Source organism: Martes martes, assembly GCF_963455335.1.
Source record: "Martes martes genome assembly, contig: SUPER_18_unloc_1, whole genome shotgun sequence".
Lineage (NCBI taxonomy): Eukaryota > Metazoa > Chordata > Mammalia > Carnivora > Mustelidae > Martes > Martes martes.
Genome location: NW_027666704.1, coordinates 1648191 through 1675604, shown reverse-complemented (window position 1 = coordinate 1675604; position 27414 = coordinate 1648191). Strand labels below are relative to the sequence as shown.

The 27414-nt window shown below is 41.8% G+C and overlaps 1 protein-coding gene across 2 annotated transcripts in view; it reads right to left on the bottom strand.

The window, feature by feature from the left end:
• The window catches only part of USP31 (ubiquitin specific peptidase 31), a gene marked incomplete at its 5' end in the record, with an annotated part of 59767 nt that overhangs the window by 12980 nt on the left and 19373 nt on the right, over positions 1-27414 (bottom strand). For both annotated transcript variants that reach the window (XM_080831677.1, XM_080831678.1), the window contains 10 exons: positions 3788-3917; positions 4671-4748; positions 6180-6274; positions 6892-7003; positions 9356-9533; positions 15511-15655; positions 17893-18028; positions 18656-18748; positions 18840-18928; positions 20206-20343. In XM_080831677.1, coding sequence (XP_080687803.1) covers positions 3788-3917; positions 4671-4748; positions 6180-6274; positions 6892-7003; positions 9356-9533; positions 15511-15655; positions 17893-18028; positions 18656-18748; positions 18840-18928; positions 20206-20343 — 1194 coding nt within the window. The remainder of the gene's footprint in view (positions 1-3787; positions 3918-4670; positions 4749-6179; positions 6275-6891; positions 7004-9355; positions 9534-15510; positions 15656-17892; positions 18029-18655; positions 18749-18839; positions 18929-20205; positions 20344-27414) is intronic.

The following is a 27414-nucleotide window of genomic DNA, read 5'->3' as shown; positions in this document are numbered from 1 at the left end:
GCTAGCAACAAGGTCTTTCTGAGGCTTCAAGTCCACGTGTGTCATCTCTCCAGGCAAGGCTTGCGGGATGTGGACACATTCAGTTAGAGTTGCCCATGCCCCACGTCTGGTGAGAGATTTCAATCCCCTCCTGAGTTCAGAAGATGCATCGGACTGAGGGCCATGAGAGTGATGAGGTAAGGAAACCACGGTATGGATGAGAGTGCCCGCTGAGATGGAACAGACACAAGTCAAGAACAGAATCTTGGGGAAATGCCTCTTTTTAAACAAAATACTAAAGCTGAAAAACCACCAGAGCCTGAGGATGTATAGTCAGAAAAATAGGCAAACCAGATGCGCTCTTTTTTATGCACACCAAGGAGAGAGAACGGCAAGATCCTGGAGAGATCGGATGGAGATGGAGCAAAGGCCACAGAACTGGGCAAACCAGGGGCCACCGAGAGTTTGAGAGGACAGTGTCAGAAGCGCAAGTCAGATGCAGGGAAGGAGAGAGCTGAAAGCACTAAAGGGTAATGAAGCAGAAAGGAGGAGGAGAAAGGCAGGCCCAGTCACTGGAAAGGAAAACAGAATTGAGGGGATTTTTTTTTCATGACAGGGAGACCCAATCATGTTTGTAGGAAACATGGGGAGAAATAGAAGTCTGGGTGGATGGAAGTGGCTCAGACACTTAGACTTACTGGATGACAGTGTAGGTCCCTGCAAGTCTGCACCTCTCTGTGACAGTAATAGTCTCCAAATGTGGGCATCCAGCCCAGGCCTTGTGGTAAAGGCACAAGTTGTTATTTGTTTTGTTAACTTCTAATATAGATACTTACATAAGATACAGTAAGAATGTCCTGACAATGTCTAACAGCGGTGACATTTTCTAAAATGTCTCTGATTTCTGCACTTTTCTTCTTGCAAACTGCTACAAAGAGCTCCTGGCCCTACAGATCATATTCGGAGCACCACTGGTCCAGCTCACTCTGCCCAGCAAACGAAGGCCAGCCATCTCAGCAGGCAGCTGTTTCATTTTCAGATGGTCAGAGAGTTCTTTCTCATATTAAGACAAATACATTCTCCCTTGTGTTTCCAATCTTTAAGTTCTGCTTTTTAGATAGAATTCAGTCCAATCCCTCATCCACAGACAGTCCTTGAAGTGCCTAAAAATAACTATCAGGTCCCCACTTAAGTCCGCCTCTGTCAAAAGATATTCAGTGCATCATAGTTTCCAGATGCACCATCTCCTAGCTGCTCTCTCATGCCCTGGTTTGTCACTCTTTTAACCACGAACATTTAAGGTAATGAAAAGAGCAGCGCTATCACCATCTGAGTTCTGGGCTGGGTTTAAAAGTATCCATGGGGCACCTGGGTGGCTCAGTCGTCAGGCGTCTGCCTTTGGCTCAGGTCATGATCCCAGGGTCCTGGGATCGGGCCCCACATCCGGCTCCCTGCTCGGCGGGAGGCCTGCTTCTCCCACTCCCACTCTCCCTGCTTGTGTTCCCTCTCTCACTGTGTCTCTGTCAAATAAACATATAAAATCTTCAAAAAAATAAAAAAATAAAGTATCCTTAAGGCAGCTGACTATGGCTGACACGTGACACTGAGAATCAATACTGAGCTTCCAGACAACTACACCCAAAGTTACACCTCATGGCCTGCTGCTAAGTCTCCTTGTCTCCTCCTCTGTACGTGTAGTTATTTTTGGACCTGATAACTGAACTGCTCCAGTTATACTCATTTATTCGTTCATTCTTATGTACTTACCAAATGCTTTCTCTGTGCCAGGCACTGCTTATAGATGCTACGGATATACAGATGCTAGGTTATGCTAGGACAGATTCCCACAACTCTCTTCCTCAGGCCTGTGTCCCAGTCACACTGGTCTCATTCCTGTTTCTCAACGACATCCAGTTGCTTCCTTGATTTACTTATTTATCCCCACTAGACTATAAAGAGCCCAAAGGCAGAAACACCACCTGGCCTGGTACATAGTATGTACTCAGTAAACATTTACTGAATGAATGAATCTCTACTAAAATGTATCTTGCCAGCTTGAACTCATCCTTCTAGATCAGTGAGATGTTTTGTGGAATACCAATGTTGTCATCTAGACGATCTGATCAGTTTTAAGCTCTGTGCCATTCTCAAACATCTCCAAAATTAAAAAGAAAAAGAGTGGGAAAAAAACCCCAAATAGGACAAAGTTCCAAACAGAGTCTACCATCTACCCATTTTAAAGCCAACTAACTGGGGCGCCTGGGTGGCTCAGTCAGTTAAGCATCTGCCTTCAACTCAGGTCATGATCCCCGGGTGCTAGAATCAAACCCCACATCAGGCTCCCTGCTCAGCAGGGGGTCTGCTTCTCCCTCTCCTCTCCTCCCTGCTGTGTTCTCTCTCTCTCATATAAATATGTAAAATCTAAAAAAATTTTTTTATATTAAAAAAATAACGCCAACTAACTATTTTATAATTAGGCCCCACACTGAAAAAGAAAAAATAGGTCTTATAAAAAAAAAACTATTATTAAAGGAAATAGCTATGAACAGCTTGGGGGCAAAAGACTCTGCGAGAATATTAGAAGTATTCTCAAATACTTAAAGGATAGACAAGTGGAAGAAAAGTAAGACTTGTCCTCAAATATCCTTAACAAACTCAGGAGAGAGAACGCCTGTTGGCTGCAGTAACCTGGGGCCCATTTCAGGGCAGCCTCCATGACCATCAGAGACATCTAGAGAGGAAATGGCATGTCTCTTGAGTAGAGACTAATGCCTCATAACTAAGGTATCCAAACTGGCTGGAAAATCACCTATTTGCAATTAGGTAGAAGAACTCAACCTTTAGAATAAAGGAGTTTTAAAGTCCCCTCCGACCCTGAAATTTCAGGGTTCACTACATACAAGAGTGAGCAGTAACAATTAGTCAAAATTATGATCCTAAACATCAACTCAAGATTAGATGAATGCCAAGTACTCTAGTCAATGTGCATAAACCTAAAGAGTTTTAAACCACACAGGCCTTGGCCCCATCCACAGAGACTTATTTATCCATGTATCTGTCCATTCTTTCATTCAAATATTTACTGAGTCCCCTCTATCTGCCAAGCACTGTGTTGAGCGGTCCAAAGCATGCTGTTTGATAGAACTTTCCATGTATATCCGCTGCAGCTAAGGAACTGAATTTTTAATTTTACTTCATTTTCATTAATTTAGTTTAAATTTAAATAGGTTCTAGCACCTATGTTCTTAGCGCCAAAAAATTAAGAAACACTATTCTGGTTACTAGGGCAAATGATTTAAAATCTCTAAAATCGAGGGGCACCTGGGTGGCTCAGTTGGTTAAATGTCTGCCTTCGCCTCACGTCATGATCCCATGGTCCTGGGATTGAGCCCTCCGTCGGGCTCCCTGCTCAGGGGAGAGTCTGCTTCTCCCTCTCCCTCTGCCCCCCACCCACTTGTGCTCACTCTCTCATGTGCATGCTCTCTCTCGCTCTCAATAAAGTCTTAAGAATAAATAGACAAAATCTCTAAATCGAAACAAAAAAATGTATTATCGTTAAAAAGGGAAAATATTAACTATGAAGGTTCACTTCTAGAGCATTTTAATCAGTCAAAATTTTCTAGTAATCTAAACTACTTTTTGTTAAAGTCCTAAAAGAGACAGCACTTAGATGCCCATCAAGTGTGCAAAACTTACATGAGTGCAGAATGTCTGGGGACTTTTCTGGGGCATCATCTGCTTCTCTCGTGTCATCCTGCCCCATCACCCCCGCCCCCTCCCCACCCAAGAAGCGCTGCCAGGCGCTTACCCGCTCCTCTTTGGTGTAGAGCTGGAAACACTGGGATAAAGTGCAAGTCTGAGGCTGATGATGACGCTCCCTCTGCAGACGGACGCTTTCTGCATCAGGAATATATTCATCTTCAGTATTTACAAACAGGCTGCAATGAGGGAGGGGGTGGGTATTTATTAGAGGATGTCTTGCAAAACTGACCTCAAAACTGCAGCTTCACAATGTGACTGTAAATTTATAATCAAAAAGAACCAATGTGTAATGAAAGCAAACAGGTTACCCAACTGGTCATCCAACTTCTCTCTGTTTCAAAATATGCTTGAAAAGTTCTGTATCTATAAAGATATTTTCAAGAAATAACTTGGGAGTTGGTTTTCATGGGAGTGGCCATGAACTATTAATTCATATATTCTTGTCCTGTGTATCTAAGGGCATTTGACATAATTTACAAGAGTTAATGGGCCTATAGTAAAAATAAAAGGGGCAGCTGGGTGGCGCAGTCAGTTAAGCATCCCACTCTTGATTTCAGCTCAGGTCCTGATCTCTGGGTTGTGGGATTAAGCCCTGAGTTAGGCTCCTTGCCCAGCGTGGATTAAGATTCTCTTTCTCTCTGCCTCTCCTCCCCTCCCCCACCTCTCCTTGAGCGTGCTCTCTCTAAAAGTTTTTAAAAAAGTAATTGGCCCTGTCAAGTAATGAATGAATAGTTCTGTCTGATCAGCATCCAACAAATACTCTGAGGTTTTTGAGATCCAGATAACTGGTTAACTAAAGGATTAGCAGTCCACTTGGATACTTAAAGAGAGATTTGTTTTAGCTAATCTGAAAGATCAAAGGGATGCTATTAAAATGATCATTAAAACAATGATTCTATAAGTACTAGGTAAAAAAAAAAAATACTTACAAATCTTTTGTTTCCTTGTCCCATTCTACCACTAACTTCACATGAGCGGTGCCACCTGGTCCACAAGATTTTAATGCCCTAGAGCACAGAGATGGAAGTCACATATTGTGTTCTAAAGAAATGATTTTACCTATGTGATTATGTCCTATTTGAAATTCGATATCATAAATTGCGATTACTGAAAATCTTCATCATCGTTCCTTATCAGAAAAAGTTTCCAGTGAGACCATTATGACCTCGTATCTAGAATAACTAGGTTACAATTGGACTGAAAAATCCTTAAATTAAAATGTCCAGTATAGGGGTGCCTGGTTGGCTCGGTAGGTTAAGCCTCTGCCTTCTGCTCAGGTCATGATCCCAGGGTCCTGGGATCGAGCCCCACATCGGACTCTCTGCTCAGCAGGGAGCCTGCTTACCCCTTCTCTTTCTGCCTGCTCTCTTCCTACTTGTGATCTGTCAAATTTATAAATTTTTAAAAATCTTAAAAAAAAAATGTCCAGTATAGAAATAAAGAGATTGAAAGAAATTAGTCTCATGTTATAAGGCTGTTCACAATCACTTTTAGATATTCTTTATGACCTTTGTAATTTTTTGTCTCATTTCTCACAAACCCAGATAGAGACCAGACAATAGTTCCTCTGGAAACAAAGTCTGCTCCTGCATCTCTCCTTCTCCCCCATAAACCAAGCACAGAGGTAGCAGAATGAAGTGACAAAGTCTACTGAGGGAGAGGAGGGACAGAAAGAAGGCTCAAAGGAATGGAATGATCAACAGAGGGCACCACACATGCAAAGGCACACACGAAGCTGTGCCACACGTTCCAGCAATCCTCGCACTCTGATACTACTGAAAGTCTAAGATGGGAGGAGGAGAAGAGCGGGGCCTGACAAGTGGTAAGTAGCAGGGTTCAAACCGTGTAGAGCTTCATACACCGTGGGAGTCAGACTTTATCTTTTAAACTATAGGTTTCCATTTAAGATTTCCAGGAGGAGGGGCGCCTGGGTGGCTCAGTGGGTTAAGCCTCTGCCTTCAGCTTAGGTCATGATCTCGGGGTCCTGGGATCGAGCCCCGCATCGGGCTCTCTGCTCAGTGGGGAGCCTGCTTTCCCCTTCCCCTCTGCCTGTCTCTCTGCCTACTTGTGATCTCGCTCTGTCAAATAAATTTAAAAAGTCTTTAAAAAAAAAAAAAAAGATTTCCAGGAGGAGAGTGGCAGGATGAGAATTCTACTTTGGATAAGTTCCATCCTGACTGAATATTAAAATGTAATTTAGCTGTAGTCCTGGGACATACAATAATTTGATTTCCTGACAGGACTACTCCAGACTTCTCTGATTTCAAAAAAGATCATATATATCATACTCAAGTATGAATAAAAAGTAAAATAAGTAGACTTAATTTCTAAACAAGCCTAAAGAGCCTGCCACACTGAGGTAGAAATTATACAAGACATCACTAGAAATTACACAGGAGCATTAATAAAATTCTACAAGGTGACTGATTGATTTTTACCTTTCTACTGTTGGGTGGCACAGCGGCTGCTCCTCCTGGGGCAACAAGTATGTTATCCCCACAACACTGACAACACGCAAACTGAATGGACACACCTGCGTCAAACAATAAAGGAAAATGTGGCTGAACTGTTCTTCAAGGGCATGTGCGTCACAGTGGCATTTCCAAAACAGATTAGACGGACAACAAACGGTTTTGCAAAATGCTTCTCTCTGATATTCTGTTAGGCTGTCGAGCCACTCTTACACACTTTAAAGATGATGTACCTAAATGCAATTTACATAGCCAAATATGTTACGCAAGACAAGTAATATGTTGCTTTAGGCTGAACCTTAATTGAATGTAAGTCCTCCAGGGATACCGTCATATAGTAATCCTAATTTTGAAAATACACAGATAGCTGTTCTACAAAATCTCTCAAAGCTGGCCATGTACTAATCTTTATTAGATAAATATATATTATAAAGAAATACCTAGCAATTCAAAGAAATTCTGGCAGTGGCCAGGAACTGAGGGGTAAATTCTTAAGTCTTGAAAATGTGAACACAGCTGACTTTACCAAACAGCTATCCACCAGGGCTCCTCAACATCCCAGCTCAGCACCTGGTCTACCCTAAGTGCAGAGGTCCGAAATTCAAATTTCACCGCAGTGACTGTTTCTTCACTTGGGTACACACGCATGCTATGCTGGAGTGTCAAAATGCTTACTCACCTGGATGCAAACCGTGGGCCTCAGGAAATACTTCATCTTCTCCAAGATTTCCTTCTGCAAAAGGTCCCACGCTATTGTCTTCTCTAAGTGCAGCACAAAAGGCAGTCCAAATCTAACATACATAAATACTGCAATCACCTTAAAAGTATGGCAATCCCTTTAATGCGTAACTCTTCATTCATGGTCTCTTAAAATGGAATGACTATATTATTGGGTTTAGGACAGTTCTCAAAATAAAACAGGAAATTTAATAGTTACTCCCATCAGTGGATGAAAAAGTCAGCAGAGAAGCTTAGGTTTCTAAATGACATTTATCAGTTCATGTGCCAAAATGGCTTCTCAGGGGTACCAGATAGCAAGAGGACTGGATCAACGGATATGGTAAGGAAAGGGGATGGTTGAGGACATGGTCTGGCAAACAGCATGGGTCCACATATAAGGGGCTGTGTGCTGCAGGAATAGACAGGACTGGAAGGTCTAGCAGGCAGGTGGCCATAGCCTGGCTGTCTGACAAGGAAGTCACTGGCAAGCAAGTGATCCTGAAAGTCAGCTTCCAGCCTACGGTAGAAGCCATGTGCCCCTGCCCATGCTGCAGCCCCCGGGGATTTTTTTTTTTAATTAAGCCCCCAAGATTCTGCTGTAATCACTCTGGTACAGGGGCTGGGCACAGAGATTTACTGAGGAACCCCCAGGTGGTTCGATATGCAGCCAGGGCCGAGGACTCCTGGCCCAGGGGCTCTCTCACCCAAGCCTGGCCACTCAGACCTATTTGTGCCCTACGCATGTCTTACTCATTCTCTATGCAGTCAACCCCCTCCCCTGGAAAACCCCTCCACCCTTCCTCTAGGCCACTTCCTACTCACTCACATCAAGACCCAGTAGAGGGATTCTTCTCTAGGAAGCACCCTGTTGATTTGTTCCCTGTGCTGTCTGGGCCACAGCACTAACTCCACCATGCTACAAATACTGTCTATCTGTCTGCCTCCACCAGTAGACAGTTACCTGAGAGCAGGAACTGTGATTTATTTACCACAGTGATCCAAACAGCCAACGCCCAGAAATCAATACGTGCTTAATGAACGAACGAAGGAGCCAAGAGATAAACCCTGACTCAGGCTGACAGAGATGCACTCAGATCAAGAAAGCCATTCCTAACAGCCTCGGTCTACACAGGGCAGTACTCCACAAACAGCGCTGTGATGTGAAAGAAATTACAGGCACATGGAAACCGGCTCCTCCTATTTTTCACATGGCCGCATCTTCACTTGTAAGAGAAGAGCATCACAAAAGGGACTCCACAGGTTCTTTATTTTATATCAACACACTGAGCTGCCTTTCTTTCTGCCCCTTAAACATGCCAAGTTCCCCTTAGTCTCAGGGGTTTTGTACTCATGTTCTCTCCCCCAAGGAGCCTTCTCTCTGGAGGCTCACATCACTTACACTGTCTCCTCAGCTCCATGCTCCTTCCTCAGGTGGACCTCCCTGTCCCCCTCTCTAGAGGGGTCTGGCCGCCCCCCGACCAGCACACTCTGCCACCCCAGCCCGCTTTCTTATCTTCTAAGCAGTGAAGACTGTCTGAAGTGACCTGTGTTTACTTGTTTACAGTGGGTCTGTCGTCACTGGGATGTAAGCTCCACAAGAACACAGTCTGTCTCATTCACTGCCCCATGCCAGTGCTGGAACAGTGCCCAACACGTTGTAAACACTGAAGTATTTGTTAACGAATATCATAAATACACAAATCAACACGTTTCGTACCTACATTAACCATTATTAAATAAGGAAGTTATTTCGAAGAAACGTTTTAAAAGACTAATAAAATGCTATTCTGACAAACAGCAGAAAGAGAGTCCTTTGTCCATGAAACATATCCATATTTTGTTATTACTCAGGTTACAATACTACTGTGACAGAGCTGCCTTAAAAGATAGTCTAAAACTCCTATAAATTTTTAGCAGGAAACAGATTTGAGAGAGATTTGCAACTCCCGATTTTCTGACTTAAGCAGCTAAATGAATAGTGCTGCCATTTGCTGAGACAGGAAATACTGGAGGGCCAGATTTATAAAGAGAATCAGTTCAGTTTGGAACATAAGACTGAGATGCATGTACCATTCAAGTAGATATGTTAAGAATTTTTTTAAAAGGGGAAAAAAAGCTGTTAAGAAAGTAGCTGGATATAGGCCTCCAGGCCCCACGAGGAACCTGAACTAAATATAAACACATGAACCAAGACTTTAACAACTAGATGAGCTTGCAGAGCCTTTCTAATTCTGATTCTATCATCCTAATTTTATATTCTCCCCCTCCCAAGCCCTCAAATCAGGTCAACTAATACACACATTCTTTCTAAATATCCGAATCGAAAATCAATAAAAGTAAGGGTTTTTCATCCTTACTTTTTAAAATGTTTGAAAATACTGAACTTTTAAAGTTTCAGCACTTATTAGTGAGCCAGTTTTTACCTTTTCCCTTGCTGCCCAGTGCACGCTCGGTTACACACTAATAGAACAATCTTGTCGTTTCCTGCTCTTGTCGGGGGCAAGTCTGTTTTCCCTTGCTTTGCTGCTGCCTGTGTAGGAGAAGACAGTCGATGATCCAAGCCAAATTTCAAGTGGTTTAGATTGTTGTTTAAGTGGATTCCTGGAAAAAAAAAAAAAAGAAGAGAAAAAGAAATTTGTCAATTCAGAATTCTTTTTATTCATTACAAAGAAATTCACCCAAAAGAGAAATTAAGAAACTGCATTATGTAATTTAAACTATAATTTAAAAAAATGATCTACTTTGAGATAACTTCTCTAGCCATTAAAATAATTTTTTCTTTTTCTCTTTCTTTTTTTTAAGTAGGCTCCATATCCAGCGTGGAGCCCAAGTGGGGCTTGAACTCACAACCCTGAAATCAAGAATCTGAGCTGAAATCAAGAGTCAGAGGCTTAACCGACTGAGCCACCCAGGCACCCCACCATTAAAATAATGTAAGTATCCATCATTTCCTTTAAACTAGCTTTATGTATCTTGAAAACTGAAATTTAAAACTCTTTACTTGAGGTCACCTGGGTGGTTCAGTCAGCTGAGCATCTGACTCTTGATTTCAGCTCAGGTAATGATCTCCGGGTCCTGGGATCGAGCCCCATACCAGGCTCCATACTTGGTGGGGAATCTGCTTGAAGAGTCTCTCTCTCTCTTCCTCTGCTCCTCCCCCTGCTCATACACTCTCTCTTTCAAATAAATAAATCTCAAAACAACAACAACAAAAAGCCTCTTCACTTGAGCAAATACTGGATACAGTTTTAGAAGAGCAAGTTTGCAGAGATGATCCGCCAAGACAAATTTAAGGCAAGACTATGCAACCAGCAACCAAATAAACTGGAAAAAAACAACCTAGTAAGACTAGTAAATGTGGAATGAACTTCAATATTCTAACTGCAGTTTCTTCTCCCTAATTAAAGAGCCAGAGTTATGAGAAACAGAAGATAAACCACGCTTACCAGATCCACAGCCATTATAGGACATGGCAACTTTAGTACAATCAACCACACTAGACGGACCTACATTTAAGTGAACAAAAATATATGATTGATGGGCATGATACAGGTTGCTGAAAATCAGGTGAAAACAGAGCTATCAGAGCCACTCGGCAACTCAGCACCTAGTACAATGCCCTGTACTTAGCAGAAACTCAAGTGCTTGATTAAACAATGGTTCATGTCCATGGAATACTATTCAGCCATAAAAAAGAAGGATCTCTTGCCCTTTGCAACAACATGGATGGATGTTAAGGGCATTATGCTAAATGAAAGAAGTCAGAGAAAGAGAAATACCATATGATCTCATTACATGTGGAATATAAGACAGTATCAACAAAACCAAGCTCACATATACAGAGAACGGATTAGTGGTTGCAGAGGGTGAGGTGATGTCAGGCAAAAATCAGTGAAAGGGGATCAAAAGGTACAAACTTCCAGCTATAAAATAAATAAGTAATGGGATGTAATGTACAGCATGGTGACTACAGTTAATACTGTACTATATATTTAAAAGTTGCTAAGAGAGTAGATCTTAAAAGTTCTCATCATAATAAAAAATTATTGTTAACTATATGGAGATGGGTGTTAACTAGACTTCCTGTAATGACAATTTTGCAGTATATACAGACACTGAATCATTATATTGTACCCTCTGAAACTAACATGTTATATGTCAATTATACCTCAATAAAAAAATAAAATTAGTTGTTCCTTTCTTTAATCCTCTGGAAGTACAGCCTAAGGAAACCTGCAAAGAAAAGAAAGCCCTCCGGGTTGCCTCGGTGGCTCAGTTGGTTAAATATCTGCCTTAAGTTCAGGTCATGATCTCAGGGTCCTGGGATCAAGCCCCACGTCAGGCTCCCTCATCAGGAGGGAGTCTGCTTCTCCCACTCCCTTTGCCTCTCCCCATTCCCCGTGGTCTCTCTCACTCTCTCTTAAATAAGAATCTTTTTTAAAAAAGGGGAGGGGAAGGAAAGCCCTCTACCACCACCACCACAACCGCCACATGCACAAACACACAAACAAGCCCGCCACCAAAAGGAGACTAAAACAAAAAGTGGCTATACAAAAGTATTCATAGCAGCATTTTAGCAACAACCTAAATATCCAGCAATATGAGACTTGCCAAATCTATTAAGGGACATCAGCATTACCGCAATTTAAAAGGACCAGTGTGTGGTTAATCAAAATAAATTCCAGGTGAATTAGAGTTTAAAAAAAAAGTATATAGAAATTAGAAGTAAGAAAAAATAGAATCTTCATCAAGCTATTAGAGAGAGGAAGTCTTTTTAAGCTTAAACACCAAAAAGAAATCACAAAAGGAAGAACAGATTTCACTTCATAGTTATTTTAAACTTTGGTATGAGAAAATAAAAATAAAAGAAGTCTGAATTTGAGACAATGAATGATCTCATTTCCCAGTTCTTTGCAGAAGGCTGGGAAGACCTGTGCTAAAGTGATGAGGGTCCCTAATAAGATGAGGGGGCACCACTCAACTGCACAGAAATCAAGCTCTGTGTTCAAGAAGCACCCCCACTTGCTAGCAGATGCATGACTGGGATGGTTACTCAACCTCCCCAAGACTTCGCTCTCTTATTTGCAAAGCAGGAAGGTAGCAGATTCATACATCTCAAATAAGTTATTTACAAGGCCTTAACAGAGGCTAACACATACTCAATAAGTGGTCTGGTCTTCCAACAGAGGCACTTTCTGGTTAGTAGATGATAACCTTGAACCTCACCAAATTCACTTAAAAACAGAAACTTAGTGTTAACCCTTAGCAATGAGGGTGTGAAAGGGAATTTTAGCAAATTTTCAGTTAACAAACCTTAATTGGGCTCTTGTTGTGCATGAGGAACTATACTGAACTGCTGGATACAGAAAGAGAAAACAAAACACAGCCCCAACAGCAGAGAATTTCATAGTGCCGTGGAAGGACAGAGGAGAAAAAAGATCATCTGCATACAACGTGCTGGTGTCAGAGATTAGCAGAAGATGTGACTGGAGCAAGGAGGAGGAGGAAGTCAGCCAGCTTGTGGGGGGAAGGGTTCGGGGGGGGTGGTGAGTGGTGAGGAAAAGCTTTCTGGAAAAGGTGATAACTGAGTATTCTTTTACTGCAATGTAATTAAAAGTAGAAAACAACTTGAGCAAAGCACACACATGAAAATGCCACTTGGAAACAAAAAGAAGCTGTCAGGTCAAAGAAAAATTAAAACTGAAACAAAAGACTACCTAGAAAATAATAATGTAAATATGGGTATACCAGAGATAATGGAATCCTATCCTGGCAGCAGAGAAAGCTCACCAACCCAACGTACAGAATTACCAAAAGGTTCAGAAACTCGAGGCACCTCTGGAAATAGGTGGCGAGGGAAAGGAGGAACTAAAATAAGGACATTTAACAAGGGCACCAAGATCATTCAATGTGTAAAGAATAGTATCTCTGACAAATGGTGCTAGGATTACTGTTTACATACAACAGAAGAATGCAGCTGAATACCCACCACAAACCATATACAAAAAATAACTCAAAAGGGTACAAAGATCTAAATTAAGAGCTAAAATATAAGAGCTAAAACTCAAAAGGGTGCAAAGATCTAAATGTAAGAGCTAAAACTCCTAGAAGTAAACACAGGGGTAAACTTCATGGTCCTGGATTTAAGAATGGAATCTTAGATAAGCAACAAAAAGCCTAAGCCACAAAAAAAGAAAAAATTAGACTTCATCAAAACTAAGAACTTTTGTGCATCAAAAGACACTATCAGGAAAGTGAAAAGGCAATCTATAGAATGGGAGAAAATAGTTAGAAGTCATATATCTGATAAGGGTCTAGCATCTAGCATATATATATTTATATATAGCATCCAGCATATATAAAGAACTCCTACAACTCAATAACAAAAATAAACAAACAACCCAATTTAAAAATCTGAATAGACATTTTTCTATAGAAGGTAAACTAATGTCCAAAGCACATGAAAACATAATCAACATCATTTATCATGCAAATACAAACACATTAACACACCACTTCACACCCACTAGGATGGCTATAATAAAAAAGATGGAAAATAATAAATGTTGGCAAGAATGTGGATAAATTATGACCCTCATATATTGGAGGGATGAAAAATGATTCACCTGTTGAAAAAAACAGTCTGACAATTCCTCAGAAAGTTAAATACAGAATTACCATGACCCAGTGTTTCCACTCCTAGGGGTGTGTGTATGGGGGTGTGAATCCCCTCAAAAAACTGAAAATAGGTATTCAAACAAATACTTGTACATGAATGGTCATAACAGCACTATTTCATAATGTGGAAACAACCCAAATGTCCATCAACAGATAAGTGGATAAACAAAATGTGGCATATACATACAATGGAATACTCTTCAGCGATAAAAAGGACTGAAGGACTGATACATGTTACAACATGGATGAACCCTGAAACACTATGCTAAGTAAAAGAAGCAAGTCACAAAAGGCCACACGTTATATGTTTCTGTTCACATGAACGTCTAAACTAGGGAAATCTACAGAGATGAGAGTAGAATAGTGGTTGCTTAGGACTGGGTGAGATGAGTGGACTGCAGTGCAGCACATGTAGGGGAGATAAAGCAGGAGCTGATAAAGGAGCTAGAGAAATGAATTCTCAACAGACAGAAAGTATAAAAGTACATGACATATTCCAGAAATACAGAGTAACCTAGATAGGGTACATGAAGGAGATGGAATATAGTAAAGAGGCTAGAAAGAAAAGCAAGGACCAACCATGAATTCTTCCAAGGTGTTCAGATTTAATCTCAAAGGGGAAACACTGGCAAGTCAATACGCATATAATATGATCAGAAATGTATATCCAAAAAGTCTGGTGGCACCGTGAAAAAATAATTAACAGAAGAAAGTCGAGGGGTAAAGACAGTTAGTAGAGAAGTTACTAGAAAAGCCCAGCTGAGATTGGTCTGAGCCGTACCAGTGGCAAGAGGATGAGGAAGAAAACGGCATAGCGTTTAATCATTTCTATGTGAATTTTGAGGGAGAAGTGCTTGGATCCACCTTGGGTGAAAAGAAGGATGGTGGTACCATGATTCCAGAGAAGAAATGCAGGAGGATCCAGTCTAAGAAATGCTGAGTGTTAAGACGATGCAGGACTTCTAAGCAGAGATTCCGAGGGAAAGTCAGAAGTCAGGGTATGGAAGCAGAAGAAAAGAGGATGAGCAGGGAGGTTCAGTTCTAAAAAACATGGCAGGAGAAAGACACTGCTCAGACTAGGTTCTCAGTTCAGCCATTCTCCCACTTGGGTGTGCACTGGAATCACCTGTGAAAAACCGCAGGCTGGGCCCCAGCCCCAGAGCTTCTTGTTCAGTAGGTCTGCAGTAGGTTCTGGGAATCTGCATTTCTAACCAGTTCCCAGGTGCCTTTCATGCTTTAATAATCACTGGAGTAAAGTAAAGAAAAAGAACAGAAGCCCCAGAAGAACATGAAGAACACTAAGGCCAGGAACAAAGTTCGAGTTGCCTAGCAACTTTCAAAATCAGAAATAGCCCCCCAAATCCTCCAACCACAGTAGAGAGACAGGCTAAGTTCCAAACCACAGGAAAAGGAACAACACCATCCAGAGCTAGACTTTCTTTTGCTGCTTATTGATGCAAATTTCTTAAAAGCAAGGTATCAAGCAAACATTTTAGAACAGAGTCAGAATTCAGAAATTAAGCATCGGAGCAGGTAACAAAGGGCAAAAAAAAAAAAAAAAGGCAGCTATGGCATCATACATCTTCTCAAATGCTGTCATAAGATGCTTAAGACGCCACTTAACCAAAAAGGAGGGAGGATTCAGTCAGTTCTGAGCCTCAGATAGGGGATGCTCCAACTGCAGGCAGGAAAGATTAGAAACTAAAGAAATATCTTTGCCTAAAGCAGTGAGAACTGCCTTGTTCCAGGGAAATGTTACCATAAAATTTATACCATCATAAAAATAAGTTATGGGTATTTTACCATAGTTAAAAAAAAGTATGCCATTATAGAATAGACATCTCAAAGGGTAGACAGTTGTGAAACCTGAAAACCCTTATGGAAACAGATGCTCATTTACCTCTTTGACTGAGAATTCCTTCAGGCCTAAATATTTCTGGAGTCTCAAAGGCAAAAATGCAGTCGCTTTCATGGACTGTTTCCAGGTCGTCTGTGTCACAAAAGGAACGATGGAACCCATCATAGTACATTTCCGTTAACACAATCTAAAAATGGGAAAAATGTAAACAGTTGGGTAACTGGAAAGTCAATACAAATTGATCTCCTGATTCTACCATGAGCTTCTCCAGTCTGTCAGGGCTTGTGGGGACATGAGAGGGACTGAAACCTGTCACAGGGCCCACAATGTTTGCCTTCAGTGAGAGAATCATAGAAGCACGATATCCTCTGTAAATGTGTAACATACCCTCATTTCAGAATGCAATGTCACGGAATCCAGAGTTCCTCTAAGTTTTTGTAAAGAAGAGTCCCTAGGAAATGATAAAGTATAAGCCCCTTGTCTCACAAGGGGGAGAAACTGAAGAGAGGTGGGAGACTTGTCAACAAGACAAGCAGAGTCCACATCTAATTCCGAAACTTTCTCCTACCTCAATAACTTTTCTTTGTTTCAGGTTAAAAATGTCACACAACCACAGATTTTGTAAAAGGAAAAAAAAACGAAATCAACCCAAATGTCCAACAACAGGAACTAGTTAAGTATATTACATAGTCCTACTGTAATTACAAAGAATGAGCCGCACATACATGCACATGGGAAGATCTCCTAATTAAATAAGAAGTGACATAAAAAATAATTTGTGTAAATGATTCCATTCTTTATAAAATAACGAATGTAGTATATGCACAGGAAAAAACAGGGGTGAATATACAACACAGTATTAGAGTCAGTAACTCTGAGTTCTAAGATACTTAGGACAAGATACTTCCACTTTCTAAGTCCCGTTTCTGAAATGGTTGAGTATTTCACAATAAAAAAAAGGGGGGGGGAATACAATGGAAACATTTAGATGCTCACTACACGCTTAGCAGCACTGTCTAGAGAAAAAGCACTGGACTGGTCACGAAGAGGCTCCAGTCCCAGCCTGCCACCAACCAGCCCTATGCTCTTGAACAAGTCACATGGTTTCTCTGGGCCTCCTTCAAATGAGGGGCTTGGAAGGGACCCCTAAAATCCCCTCAGCTAACACAAACATACTATGAGTCTGTGAGGTTAAAGAGGCTGGTGGCACATTCCACAAATAGTCCAAGAAAAATATCCCTAGCGTATTTTTCTTCTGATGAGTTTAATAACCACATTGTTTTTCTGCAGGTGAACATGCAAGATAATTTACTTTCTCCAGCAAGCTAAGGTCAAAAACAAACTTGTAATTCTATCAGCCATTTAAACCACATGCAAAAAGAGCCAGAGAGCACTGAAGCTTTAAAGATACAACCAGATCTGCCCAGAAACACACACCTCAGCTTGCCTCCCTCTTTCAATCTTTCCCCTTACCCTGAAGGGAAAAAAGAGTCAAAAAGGACTTGAAAGTAAGGAAGAATATGAACATTTTATCAACACGCCAGTACTTGGCCTATGAAAATACGAGATATTCGCTATATTAAGGCAACACCATTGGTTGTATGTTTTACTGTAACTTCCCAAATGAAGCCACATGAGGCCAAAGTACAAAACACCTTTATTAATCACGTGATTACACAGCAGCTTCCAGAAGCTATCTAGGGAAAAGTTATTCTACCACAGGATCATCCTTCTTAGTAAATCTAAAATCAGAAATGTTTTTCTAAATAAAATCCTAATAGTGAATTGAGTAAAAACTGTATGCAAAAATGTCAAGTCACAAACAAGCCAAAAGTATTTTGGGTCAATTTAAATATAACTACTTATCAAAAATTTACACCCCCCCCCAAAAAGAAGGCAGAAGGGGCACAACGTTCCTTTCTCGCATCTAAATGAAGTGAGTCTCTGACCCAGCTTTAAGCAGGAAGCAAACCATGTGGAGCATCCATATGTACTACACCAGCAAGAAGATATCCATCCTTATCACCATAATGGAAAGGGATTTTCAGGAGCCACTAGTGGAGTTTTCCAAGCCTCCCTGACCTTCAAATAGCATAGGGATGCTCTTTCAATTGTCCACATAAGCATCCGTAAGGATAGTTTAAGAAAGGCTGAGTAATTGTGCTTTATAAGCAAAGCTAAAGGAAGGTCTTGGTGTCAAGTCACAGCTTTCCTTTTAAAAATATATGTATAATTAAATGAAGCATGAACAGTTTTGATGTACATTTTCCTTCTTTGGGTCTTGATTTCTTTCCTTAACACAGACACAACTGGTTTTGCATTTCTATCTAACCATACTTGGCAGAGGACTGTTAGAAAATTCCAGGAGAACAGAAAGCAACACTTTTATGGCTCATGTGTAATCGGCCTGAGCAGGCTTATTACCTGATCAGTGGGGATCTTTGTTTCCATAGACACTGCTTCCCGAAGCCTGGCGACAGTCCCAGACAGAGGCACGGCCACACCAATCCTCATGCAGTGAGAACATTTCCCCTGATACACTACGGTAACATAGAGAGGCCTGTGCAGATCAAAGTCAGATCTTCTCATTAGGCATTTATTTCAACTAAAATACAGAAACAAAACAAACCTGATCTGAAATTAACACAAAACTGAAGCTAACCCACACCTTTATTTGGAAGCCAAAGTCGGGGGGGGTGGGATCTCATCTAGACCTAAGCGGAACCAGAAAACAATAATCAAGACACCTTTGGAAAAGGCAGTCAAACAAAATATAACATATCAACACTTGATTCTGTGCTTTGTATATTCTTTACAACAGCCTAACTCTCAGAAATTTTGAAAAAACAGTTCAAATAAAGTAACTAATTAAAAATGCAACATATAGTCTCTAGAAAATCTAGAAGACACTCCACAACCCTCCCCCTGCCCCACACTATCAGTGGACAAGCAACTGAACAGACGACAACCACCGGGACTGTAAAAAGACTTGCTTGCCCCACGTGCCTGCTCACCTTGCAAATTCAGACTGGGATTTACAGACTTCTGTGAGGTTTTTACAATGCCTGTATTCAATTTATCACTAATCTCGTTACCTAAGTAAGTAAGGAGACCGAACAGGATCCTACAGAGGAAAGGAATACACAGGAATGTACAGTCTTAATTTTATTAAACCTGCTCTTCTTACCTTGTGTGCGGTAGAGGAATTGGCAAAGAAATGCAGAGGAAAGGGTCAAAGGTGTTGCTCTGCTTCTGACAGTGAGGACATGTCAAAGAAGATCTTCAAAGACAAAAATGAGAGACACACACAGTAAGATCATCTAGAACAATGTCAAGCAGACCACATAAGAGACAATTTGATATGCTCATACCTGTACTGGGCTTGAAAAAGTTCTTGTACAAAAGTGCTACAGACAGGAAAAGATGGTCCCTCGGGCATCATATCAGTCTCTGATGGTGGCTAAAAAAAGGGCAAGTACAATTTCACACATTAGAAGTACCAATTTTTGATGGAAGATAAACCTGAAACAGTCACAAATGTCCTGACTTCCTCTACAAGCTGTGCATCAGGTCCAGGTGTTCCAGTGAAAAGAATGTGCTGAAGGCATCAGAAAGCAGTGGCCAGGACGGGGGTCACGAGGATGCATGTCACAGGCTCTTCCACAGACCGTGCCTGTGCTGGTCTCTCCACCCACCCAGGCAGCCTGGCAGTCCTTCCATAGGGTGCTCCCATCTCCCTCCAGCTCTGAAGGTCTCCCTCTGGGCTCTTCCAGGAAATAACCCCCACCACGGTGCCCACCCGCTCGAGCCCCTGCCAGCTGTGCTGCTCGATTTGGTGCCCAGCCACTCTGCTGCATATTTAATTGGTCTTTTCATGTCCATCCACCTGACAGTTAGTCACTGAACACCTGCTAGCATGTACAGAGAGCCCCGCAAAGGGCACAAGGACACAAAGATAAATAAGACACAGTGCCTGACCTTGAGTACATCTCAGTCTGGTGGGAGAGCTAGCCACAATCACGTGGTCCTATGACAGTACAGAGTGTATGGGCAAAGAGGGACCTTGAATCGGAATTACTTAACACCTTACCAAAATCACAGACTGAAATTTTGAGATACAGTGCAGAATTATCAAAACCTTTAAAAATGGCAAGAGAATAGCAACTCATTGGTCTTAATTATTTCCATTATATAAATCATTTCACCAATCATATTAAGGCTGCATGCATAAAAACTAAGGAAGAATCACTATTTCTTAGTAGAATATTCTAGGGGTTCAGTTCCTACACTCAAATCCAATTGTAATAGCAAAGACATCCATTCATTTCCTTTTTGAGTGTGTATTCATTTCAGTAATCTGTAAGTTTATGTGTCTCACTGGAAAAGAAAGCAATTTCTGCCTTAAAAACAGCTTAGTGACCTGGAATCACTTGACTATAGTCTAAAGCTAGTCACACATGCAAATATGTCCTCCATCCCCAGACTCTTAGTTCCTTAGACACAGCATCTTTCTTATGCTGCCAGCAAGCAGTAAACACGAGGAAAATCCTCTAAGTACCCCTGAACTTTATACTTACCCAGAGCTTAGTTTATTTCACTATATTAATTAAATGCAAACCACAAGAACTCCTCAGTGGAGTTTTGAGAGAAGAATCTACATTCACTCCATTCACTAAACCACCCTGGAGCCCCCTGCTTCCGGCTCCCTGGCTACCCCAGCAGGATGCACACCCTCACCTTCAGAGGAGGCTGGCCACTCTGCTTCACAGCATGATTGAGGTCTTCATGAACTCGGTCCAGAAGCCACAGCAGAAACTCCTGGGCGTCATGCTGGGAATTTCCCCGATATTGCAGTGCATTCTTTGACACAATACTCTACACAGGTAAATAAATCAGCATGAACAGTTGAGTTCCTGGTTTTAAAGATGAACTATTCATAATCCCAAAGAGGGATGCAAAATCTCAAGGGTGTTAAGAGCACTTCCTAGAAAGACAGCAACGTAAAAACAGATGCTTAAGGTAAAAACCCACCCCGAGAAGCATGTACAGAAGACTTAAATGTACCTACCGAGCAATCCTACTTTGAGGAATATCTCTAAAGAAACCAACAAAACAGTAAGCCAAGACTTCTAAGAAAATATTTGTTTGTCAGGCTTTATAATAGCAAAAAGTTGGTAATAACTTGAACATCTTAAAAATGAGAGCTGGTTAAATAAGTAATATAGTACTGAATTATAAACCCAAGTATAAACTAAATACGTCTACAACATATAAATGATTAAGTAAATGAATAAGGGGAAGAAATAAATCTTCCTCATAGAATCCCAAATAATTAATGTCAATAGTTCCCTCTCAGGAGTTGGACCTTAACTACCTTGACCAATGACATGCTTCCAAAGATTACAATATGGAAAGACGGGTGGCCAGTGAAAGGTGCTCAATGAACTGGTTAATTAAATTCATGGCTCTGGAGCATACAGCCTGGGTTCAAATCTCTCTCCTACCACTTGTATTTTTAAGACCTGGACCTACTCTCTTCCAAAGTAAAAGAATGGTGATTTAATGTGGTGGTTAAGTAAGAATGCATGCACAACATTTCACATGTAAGTAAGATAGAATAAGCACTCAAATTTCAGCTGAGTATGGGATTTGGAAGTAGGAGGGAGAAGGAGACACAACTGCAGTTGTGGGCAGTGAGGAGACAAAGGCGTTGATGAGGCAAGAAAATACTGAGGATCCAAGCTAAGGCAGTGAGGACAGAAATATGAAAGCAGACCTGAGAGATTGAGGAATTTAGGCAGTAGACTCAATAGGATCTGTGACCAAATGAATGGGGACAGTGAGAAGGGAGGCATTAATGTCCCCAAGGTGTCATATCTGGGTGATGGGCAACTGATGGTACCCTTCATCAAGGCAAAATGAAAAAGAAAGAAGTCTGGGGAAGATGACAATGAGTTCCCTTTCATATCCACTGCATTTAAAGTTCTGTGGAACCTCCAAGTGGATGTATCTGGTAAACAAATGAGGAATACAGATCTGGGGTTCAGTGGAAGAGGGTGCCCTGAGGAAAAAGACTTGGGAGTCAATAGATGAGTGGTAGCTGAAATCATGAGTATAGATGAGATTGCCCAGACATGGTCAGGAGAGATCAAGCCAGAGGACAAATATATTTGGGGGCCCTCAAAGGAGACCAAGAAAAGACCACCAAAGACATGGTAAGAAAAGCAGGAGAACGGGGTGCCTGGGTGGCTCAGTGGGTTAAGAGTCTGCCTTCAGCTCAGGTCACGATCTCAGGATCCTGGGATCAAGTCCCGCATGGGGCTCTCTGCTCGGAGGGGAGCCTGCTTCCCCACCCCCACTTCCCCGCCCACCTGCCTCTCTGCCTACTTGTGACCTCTGTCAAATAAATAAACAAAAATTTTTTAAAAAGGAAGAAAAGAGGGGCACCTGGATGGCTCAGTGGGTTAAAGCCTCTGCCTTCGGTTCAGGTCATGATCCCAGGGTCCTGGGATCGAGCCCCGCATCGGGCTCTCTGCTCAGCGGGGAGCCTGCTGCCTCCTCTCTCTCTCTGCCTGCCTCTCTGCCTACTTGTGATCTCTGTCTGTCAAATAAATAAATAAAATCTTTAAAAAAAAAAAAAAAAAAAAAAGGAAGAAAAGAAAAGAAAAGCAGGAGAACAGAGTCTCAAGAGTCAAGAGAAGAGGGTTATGAAGGAGACAGTGATCAATGGTGTTAAGAATGATAAAATAGGACAAAAAACTAAAAATTGTCCACTGGATTTTCCATTTAAGATGATAATAGGGAAGTGCCTGGCTGGCTCAGTCGGTGAAGTGTGTAACTCTTGATCTCAGGGTTGTAGGTCTGAGTCTCACATCAGATCTAAATATCACATAAAAATAAAATATTAAGGGGCACCTGGGTGGCTCAGTTGGTTAAGTTCCAAGTCTTGGTTTTGGCTCAGCCCGTGATCTCATACATAGTGGGATCAAGCCCCGCATCAGACTCCATGCTCAGCAGAGAGTCTGCTTGAAGATTTTCTTCCTCTGCCCCTCTACCCACTCACTCCCTCGTACTCTCTAAAATAAATTAATAGATCTTTAAAAAAGATCTTTAAAAAAAGAAAAGAAGGGACAGATTTACAACTTGATTATGAACCATCATAACCTGATGATCAATTAAATGTGAATGATAACAAAAAGATGACTGATGAAGATTCAAATTCAAAGAGGAAAAAAATCAAAGGGACACAAATAAGAGAACACTGAGGTCTCGACTGGCAAAATCTACTAACTGGATCAGGTGAGCAGAAGAGCAGAAGGACCCTGACAACAAAGTTTCAGTGACCAGAAGGACGCCACTTGAATGCTATCTCAGACAAAGGTACACCAAAGGAGAAATGGTGTGGGGACTCTTCACTATGCTACAAAACTTACCCCAGGGCCAGACACCACCCAAATCATCAAATCCAGGATTTTCTTCCTTGGGTTTCACCTTCCTTAATCTCCCTACAGCAGTTTATACCTGACACCGTACTTCATCTAGAAATAGTCTGGCTTGTGGCCTTATGTACTCATTTAGGAGAATCAAAGCCAAAGACATTTGGTATAGACAGTGGGAAAATGTGAGCTACAGAAGAAAGAGAAGTTTTCCCCATAAAGAAAAAAAGACCAATAAAAGCCATCAGCACTAGCAGCACCACTGATAGTGTGGACGACTCAGGATGGAAAAGAAGTGACAAGTGATGGTGATACTATATTAAGGGATACAAAGAAGAAATGAGGAATGACACCAAGGTTTTTGTATCTGATTTAGATGGATAATGAAATTGGGAACAGAGGAAGTGACTGAGGGACAGTAGAGATTGAATCTGAGGGACCTGAATCTGAGGGACCTGTAGGATCCCCAGTGAGGTGAAGTCTGGGGTTCAGGAAAGAAATCTGAGCTGGAAAGTTAAATCAGAGCAGCACTCTCTTACCGTATGAACACTGAGGAAAAAACCCTGGAAACACATAATAAGAAAAGGAGGCAGCTAGATTCTTGAGTAAGGATGGCACAGAAGGGATAAGTCACAATGAAGAAGCCAAAGAAGATAAGAGAAGCCTGAAGAGCCAGAGAGTTCAGGAAGCAGAGAGGTGAATGACAGCAGAACAGTCAGGTAAGACGGGCACGAAGGCGGTCCTCTGGAACAGCAAGTTAAGAACTGACAGCGCCGTCTCAGTGAAGCAGATACTGACCAGAGAGGGCGAGAGAGAGAGGAAAGGTAAGGAAGTCGAACGACTGCAAGAACGCCACCCTCCGTACGCAAGAGGCTCGGTCACAGAAGGAAGGAAGGAGGAGAGATGCTCTGCCTGGTGGGGAGCCTGCGGTGAAGAGGGACTTGCACACTGAGGGGAAGGAGCTCACGGAAGGGAGACACCTGCAGAAGGAGCATTCTTCAGTGAGAGGCAAGGGGCGGGATTCAGAAAAGAGGTAGAGAAGTGCCTTAAACAGGAGGTGGGAGAGACAGGAGAGAAGGGCGTAAAGATAGTCACAGATTCAGAAGTTATAGACAGGAAGGCAGGGAACCTTCATATTTCTTAGTTGTTTTGGGTTGTTCCTTTTGGGGAAGAACCACACGACAGCTGCCAAGAGGCAGTCTCAGGGGTGGCAAGGCTAATGACAAATCTCCTGGCCTACAGACAGGGCACACCAACTGCCTGAAGCACGGCAAGTGTCTGGTCTAGGAACCCTCTCCTGTACTGACTCCCAGCGGGGGTGGGGAGCCCTCCACACACACATGTTCCTGAGAAACGAGTCAGCCGAAATCAAGCTCCTCGTTACGTGCCACAGCAGACAGTTCAAGCACAGTATCCGTCAAATGTCACAGTGGAGACAATACACAATTCTTTATCAGGACTGCATCAAATCTGATTTATGATTCCTGCCACTATCACTTCAACTCAGCTAAGCACTTATTCCCCAGTCCCTGTGTACAAAGTGCTGTGCAGAGGCTGCTCGACGAGATTTTTGTTGGGCACGACTCAACAGGCAATAGGACTTCCACAACCCCCGTAACTAGGGCAGAAACTGCTCCAGGTCAACCCCACCCTAAATCACTACATCACAAACTGAAGGACGTTTTACAGGAAACCTCCCTGAACACATGCAAACACAAAGGCTCCTTTTTTCCTCCTTCACAATGGTGACTTTTTCCCACTGCAGAGACCCAAGGGACTATCTGTTTTACTTCTTACCAAAACAAGACAAAACATAGAATAATCTAGTAATTACCTTGTAGCACATGTTATAGAAGAAAGAATAGTGGGAGTCAAGAAGGAAAAAACAGTGGGAATCAAGAAACCGGGGCCCAACCTCTGGCTCTGCCAGAAACCATAAACTGGTTATCTCAGGTAACTCACGGAACATGTAGCTTTCTGGTTTATAAAGCAAAGCAGTTGAGTTGGCCATCGATGACACTCCTAGCATCCCAAATCTTCCCCTAACCTCTTCCCCTAGAGTCCCAACAAGTGATTTGACTTTTGCTTTGGGCCTCATTTTCTTTTTTTAAAGATTTTATTTATTTACTTGATAGAGATCACAAGTCGGCAGAGAGGCAGGCAGTGGGGGAAGAGGTTCCCTGATGAGCAGAAAGCCCTATGCTGGGCTCGATCCCAGAACCCTGAGATCATGACCTGAGCCGAAGGCAGAGGCTTAACCCATTGAGCCACCCAGGCGCCCCGCTTTGGGCCTCATCTGACATTGCTTTGGTTTGCCTTTTATAACTTTCTGCACAGTTAAACCTTAGTTTATTTTTATTTATGTCTTAAAATCAATCCCTCTGTATTTTTGCAGTTTTAAAAAAAGTTAATTATCACTGGAATATGTCATCTATAATAGGAGCATTGCTACAATCTGAGAAATTATTTACATCTGTCACTTCTGGGCACCTGGGTGGCTCAGTTGGTTAAGCAACTGCCTTCGGACCAGGTCATGATCCTGGAGTCCCGGAATCGAGTCCCACGTCGAGCTCCCTGCTCCGCAGGGAGTCTGCTTCTCCAGCTGACCTCTCTCCTCTCATGCTCTCTTTCTCTCTCTCTCAGATAAATAAATAAAATCTTTTTAAAAAAGGATATTATAAAAAAATAAATAAATCTGTCACTCCTATGAAAAATAGAATATGAGCCTTCTAAAAATATCCATTTTCTAGAATGCAGGTGTGGTATTTGTTTGGAAGATTAACCTATTGGTTTAAATCCTACACATCCTACTATAGATGAATTTGACTATCACTCCAATTTTCCAATGATCCTTAACATCCAGTTACTTAACAATAAGGTGAAAGTCAAACAAATCTATAAAGCTTTTGAATTTTATAATAAAACTTCTCTTTACCCTTCAAATAAAATCTTAAGGCCTAACTCTACAGAGAACTTTTTTCCCCTTATGAAGAAAAAAGAAAAAAGGGGGGGGGGGGAGGCGGGGTTGGAAGCATGGCCCGGAAAAGAAAAAGAATGAAGTCTATCCAACTGGCACGGTAATATTAGACATGAGGTTTTCTTTCCATAGCACCCTAGTACAGCAGCAGCAGAATCCTGGGCTCGAGGGAAAAGACAGAAACTGGCTCTAGACACTCTTGACCCAATCCCAGGAAGAAGACAGCAAAGCAATGGCTATTGATGATCTCCTCCTACAGGGAATGGACATGGTGGTATTGATTTGATCAGGAGCTGGGTTATTCTTTCGGGGAAAAAGTGGCTCGCCAAAACTCACCAAATTATTACCCACTTTCCTTGATTCTATGCCAGAAGAAATGCAGAATTTATTTCCAGTGATTCTGGGTAAGAAGGAGAACTTGGGAGGACAAGAGCATTTAAATTTTAAGAGAAAGATGTATTGTGAACAGCTGAGTTCACAGATGGCATCTAAAAGTGAAATCTGGTTTCTGGACTGTATTGGAAAGAACAAAATAGTAACACTTGTCTTGAGAAAAGTTTCATCTTTTGAATCTGATTTTATGGACAACTACTAAGTTGATGAAGAACACTTAACTGTAACATAAGAGATAAAACAGTGATAGACCCAAAAGAGTCCATTCAACAGTGTTCCATACCAGGGTACAGAAAGCAGCCATGCTCAAACAGGGTTCTCTGAGTCCTTTATCCACTCTTGCCTCCTCACCTTCACCACTGGTGAGGAAGTCTTCACATAACACAAGTTAGGCTGAGGCACTCTTGTTATTTGCCAGCCGTGGCAACAACGGGCCCTTGAAAGAGACTGTAAGGCTTCCAGACTTTCACATATACTTGCCCCAGCACTGGAATGCCCTCCATTCCCATCCCTCAAATGCACTCCCTTAGTCTCCTTCCTTGGTAGAATGGAGCTGGGAGCTGAGTGGAAGAGGAGAGAGAAAAGAAAGGAGGCAATAGGAAAGGAGCATCCATCCAAGATGGAAAGACAACTCAATGAGAATAAGTAAAGACTGCCAAACAGAGCCTATTCATGTGTTCCCATTTGGCCACAGGGGAAAGGGATTTATAACAGAAGGACCTTAAGTAGAGGTGTCCCTTGAATCCAAGTTCTCATGATCCAAACTCAGGAACTAAACAGATTTGGATAGCAAGGGATACTTGCATTCAAAGAGTAGATTTGGATATTAAACAAACTTGCATATACCAAAAAGACTTGGTGGCAGGGACTCATTGCTGAAAGAGAGACTAGGAAAGGGTATATATCTTATCTAAAAGAGAAAGTTTTAGTAAGAGTGTTGAGAAATAGTGACCGCATTCCAAAAAATTACAACTAAGGTGGAAGTAGGGTCAAGAGCATTAGAGCCAGGATGAAAGAGAGAAATATAAAAAGGAACATACCCCACGTGGTTCAGCCAGATGAACAATGAGCAACGAGTTTACAACAGATCATAAAGCTATATAGGTAGAAAATACAGCAGCAAGAGAAGACTACCAAGTA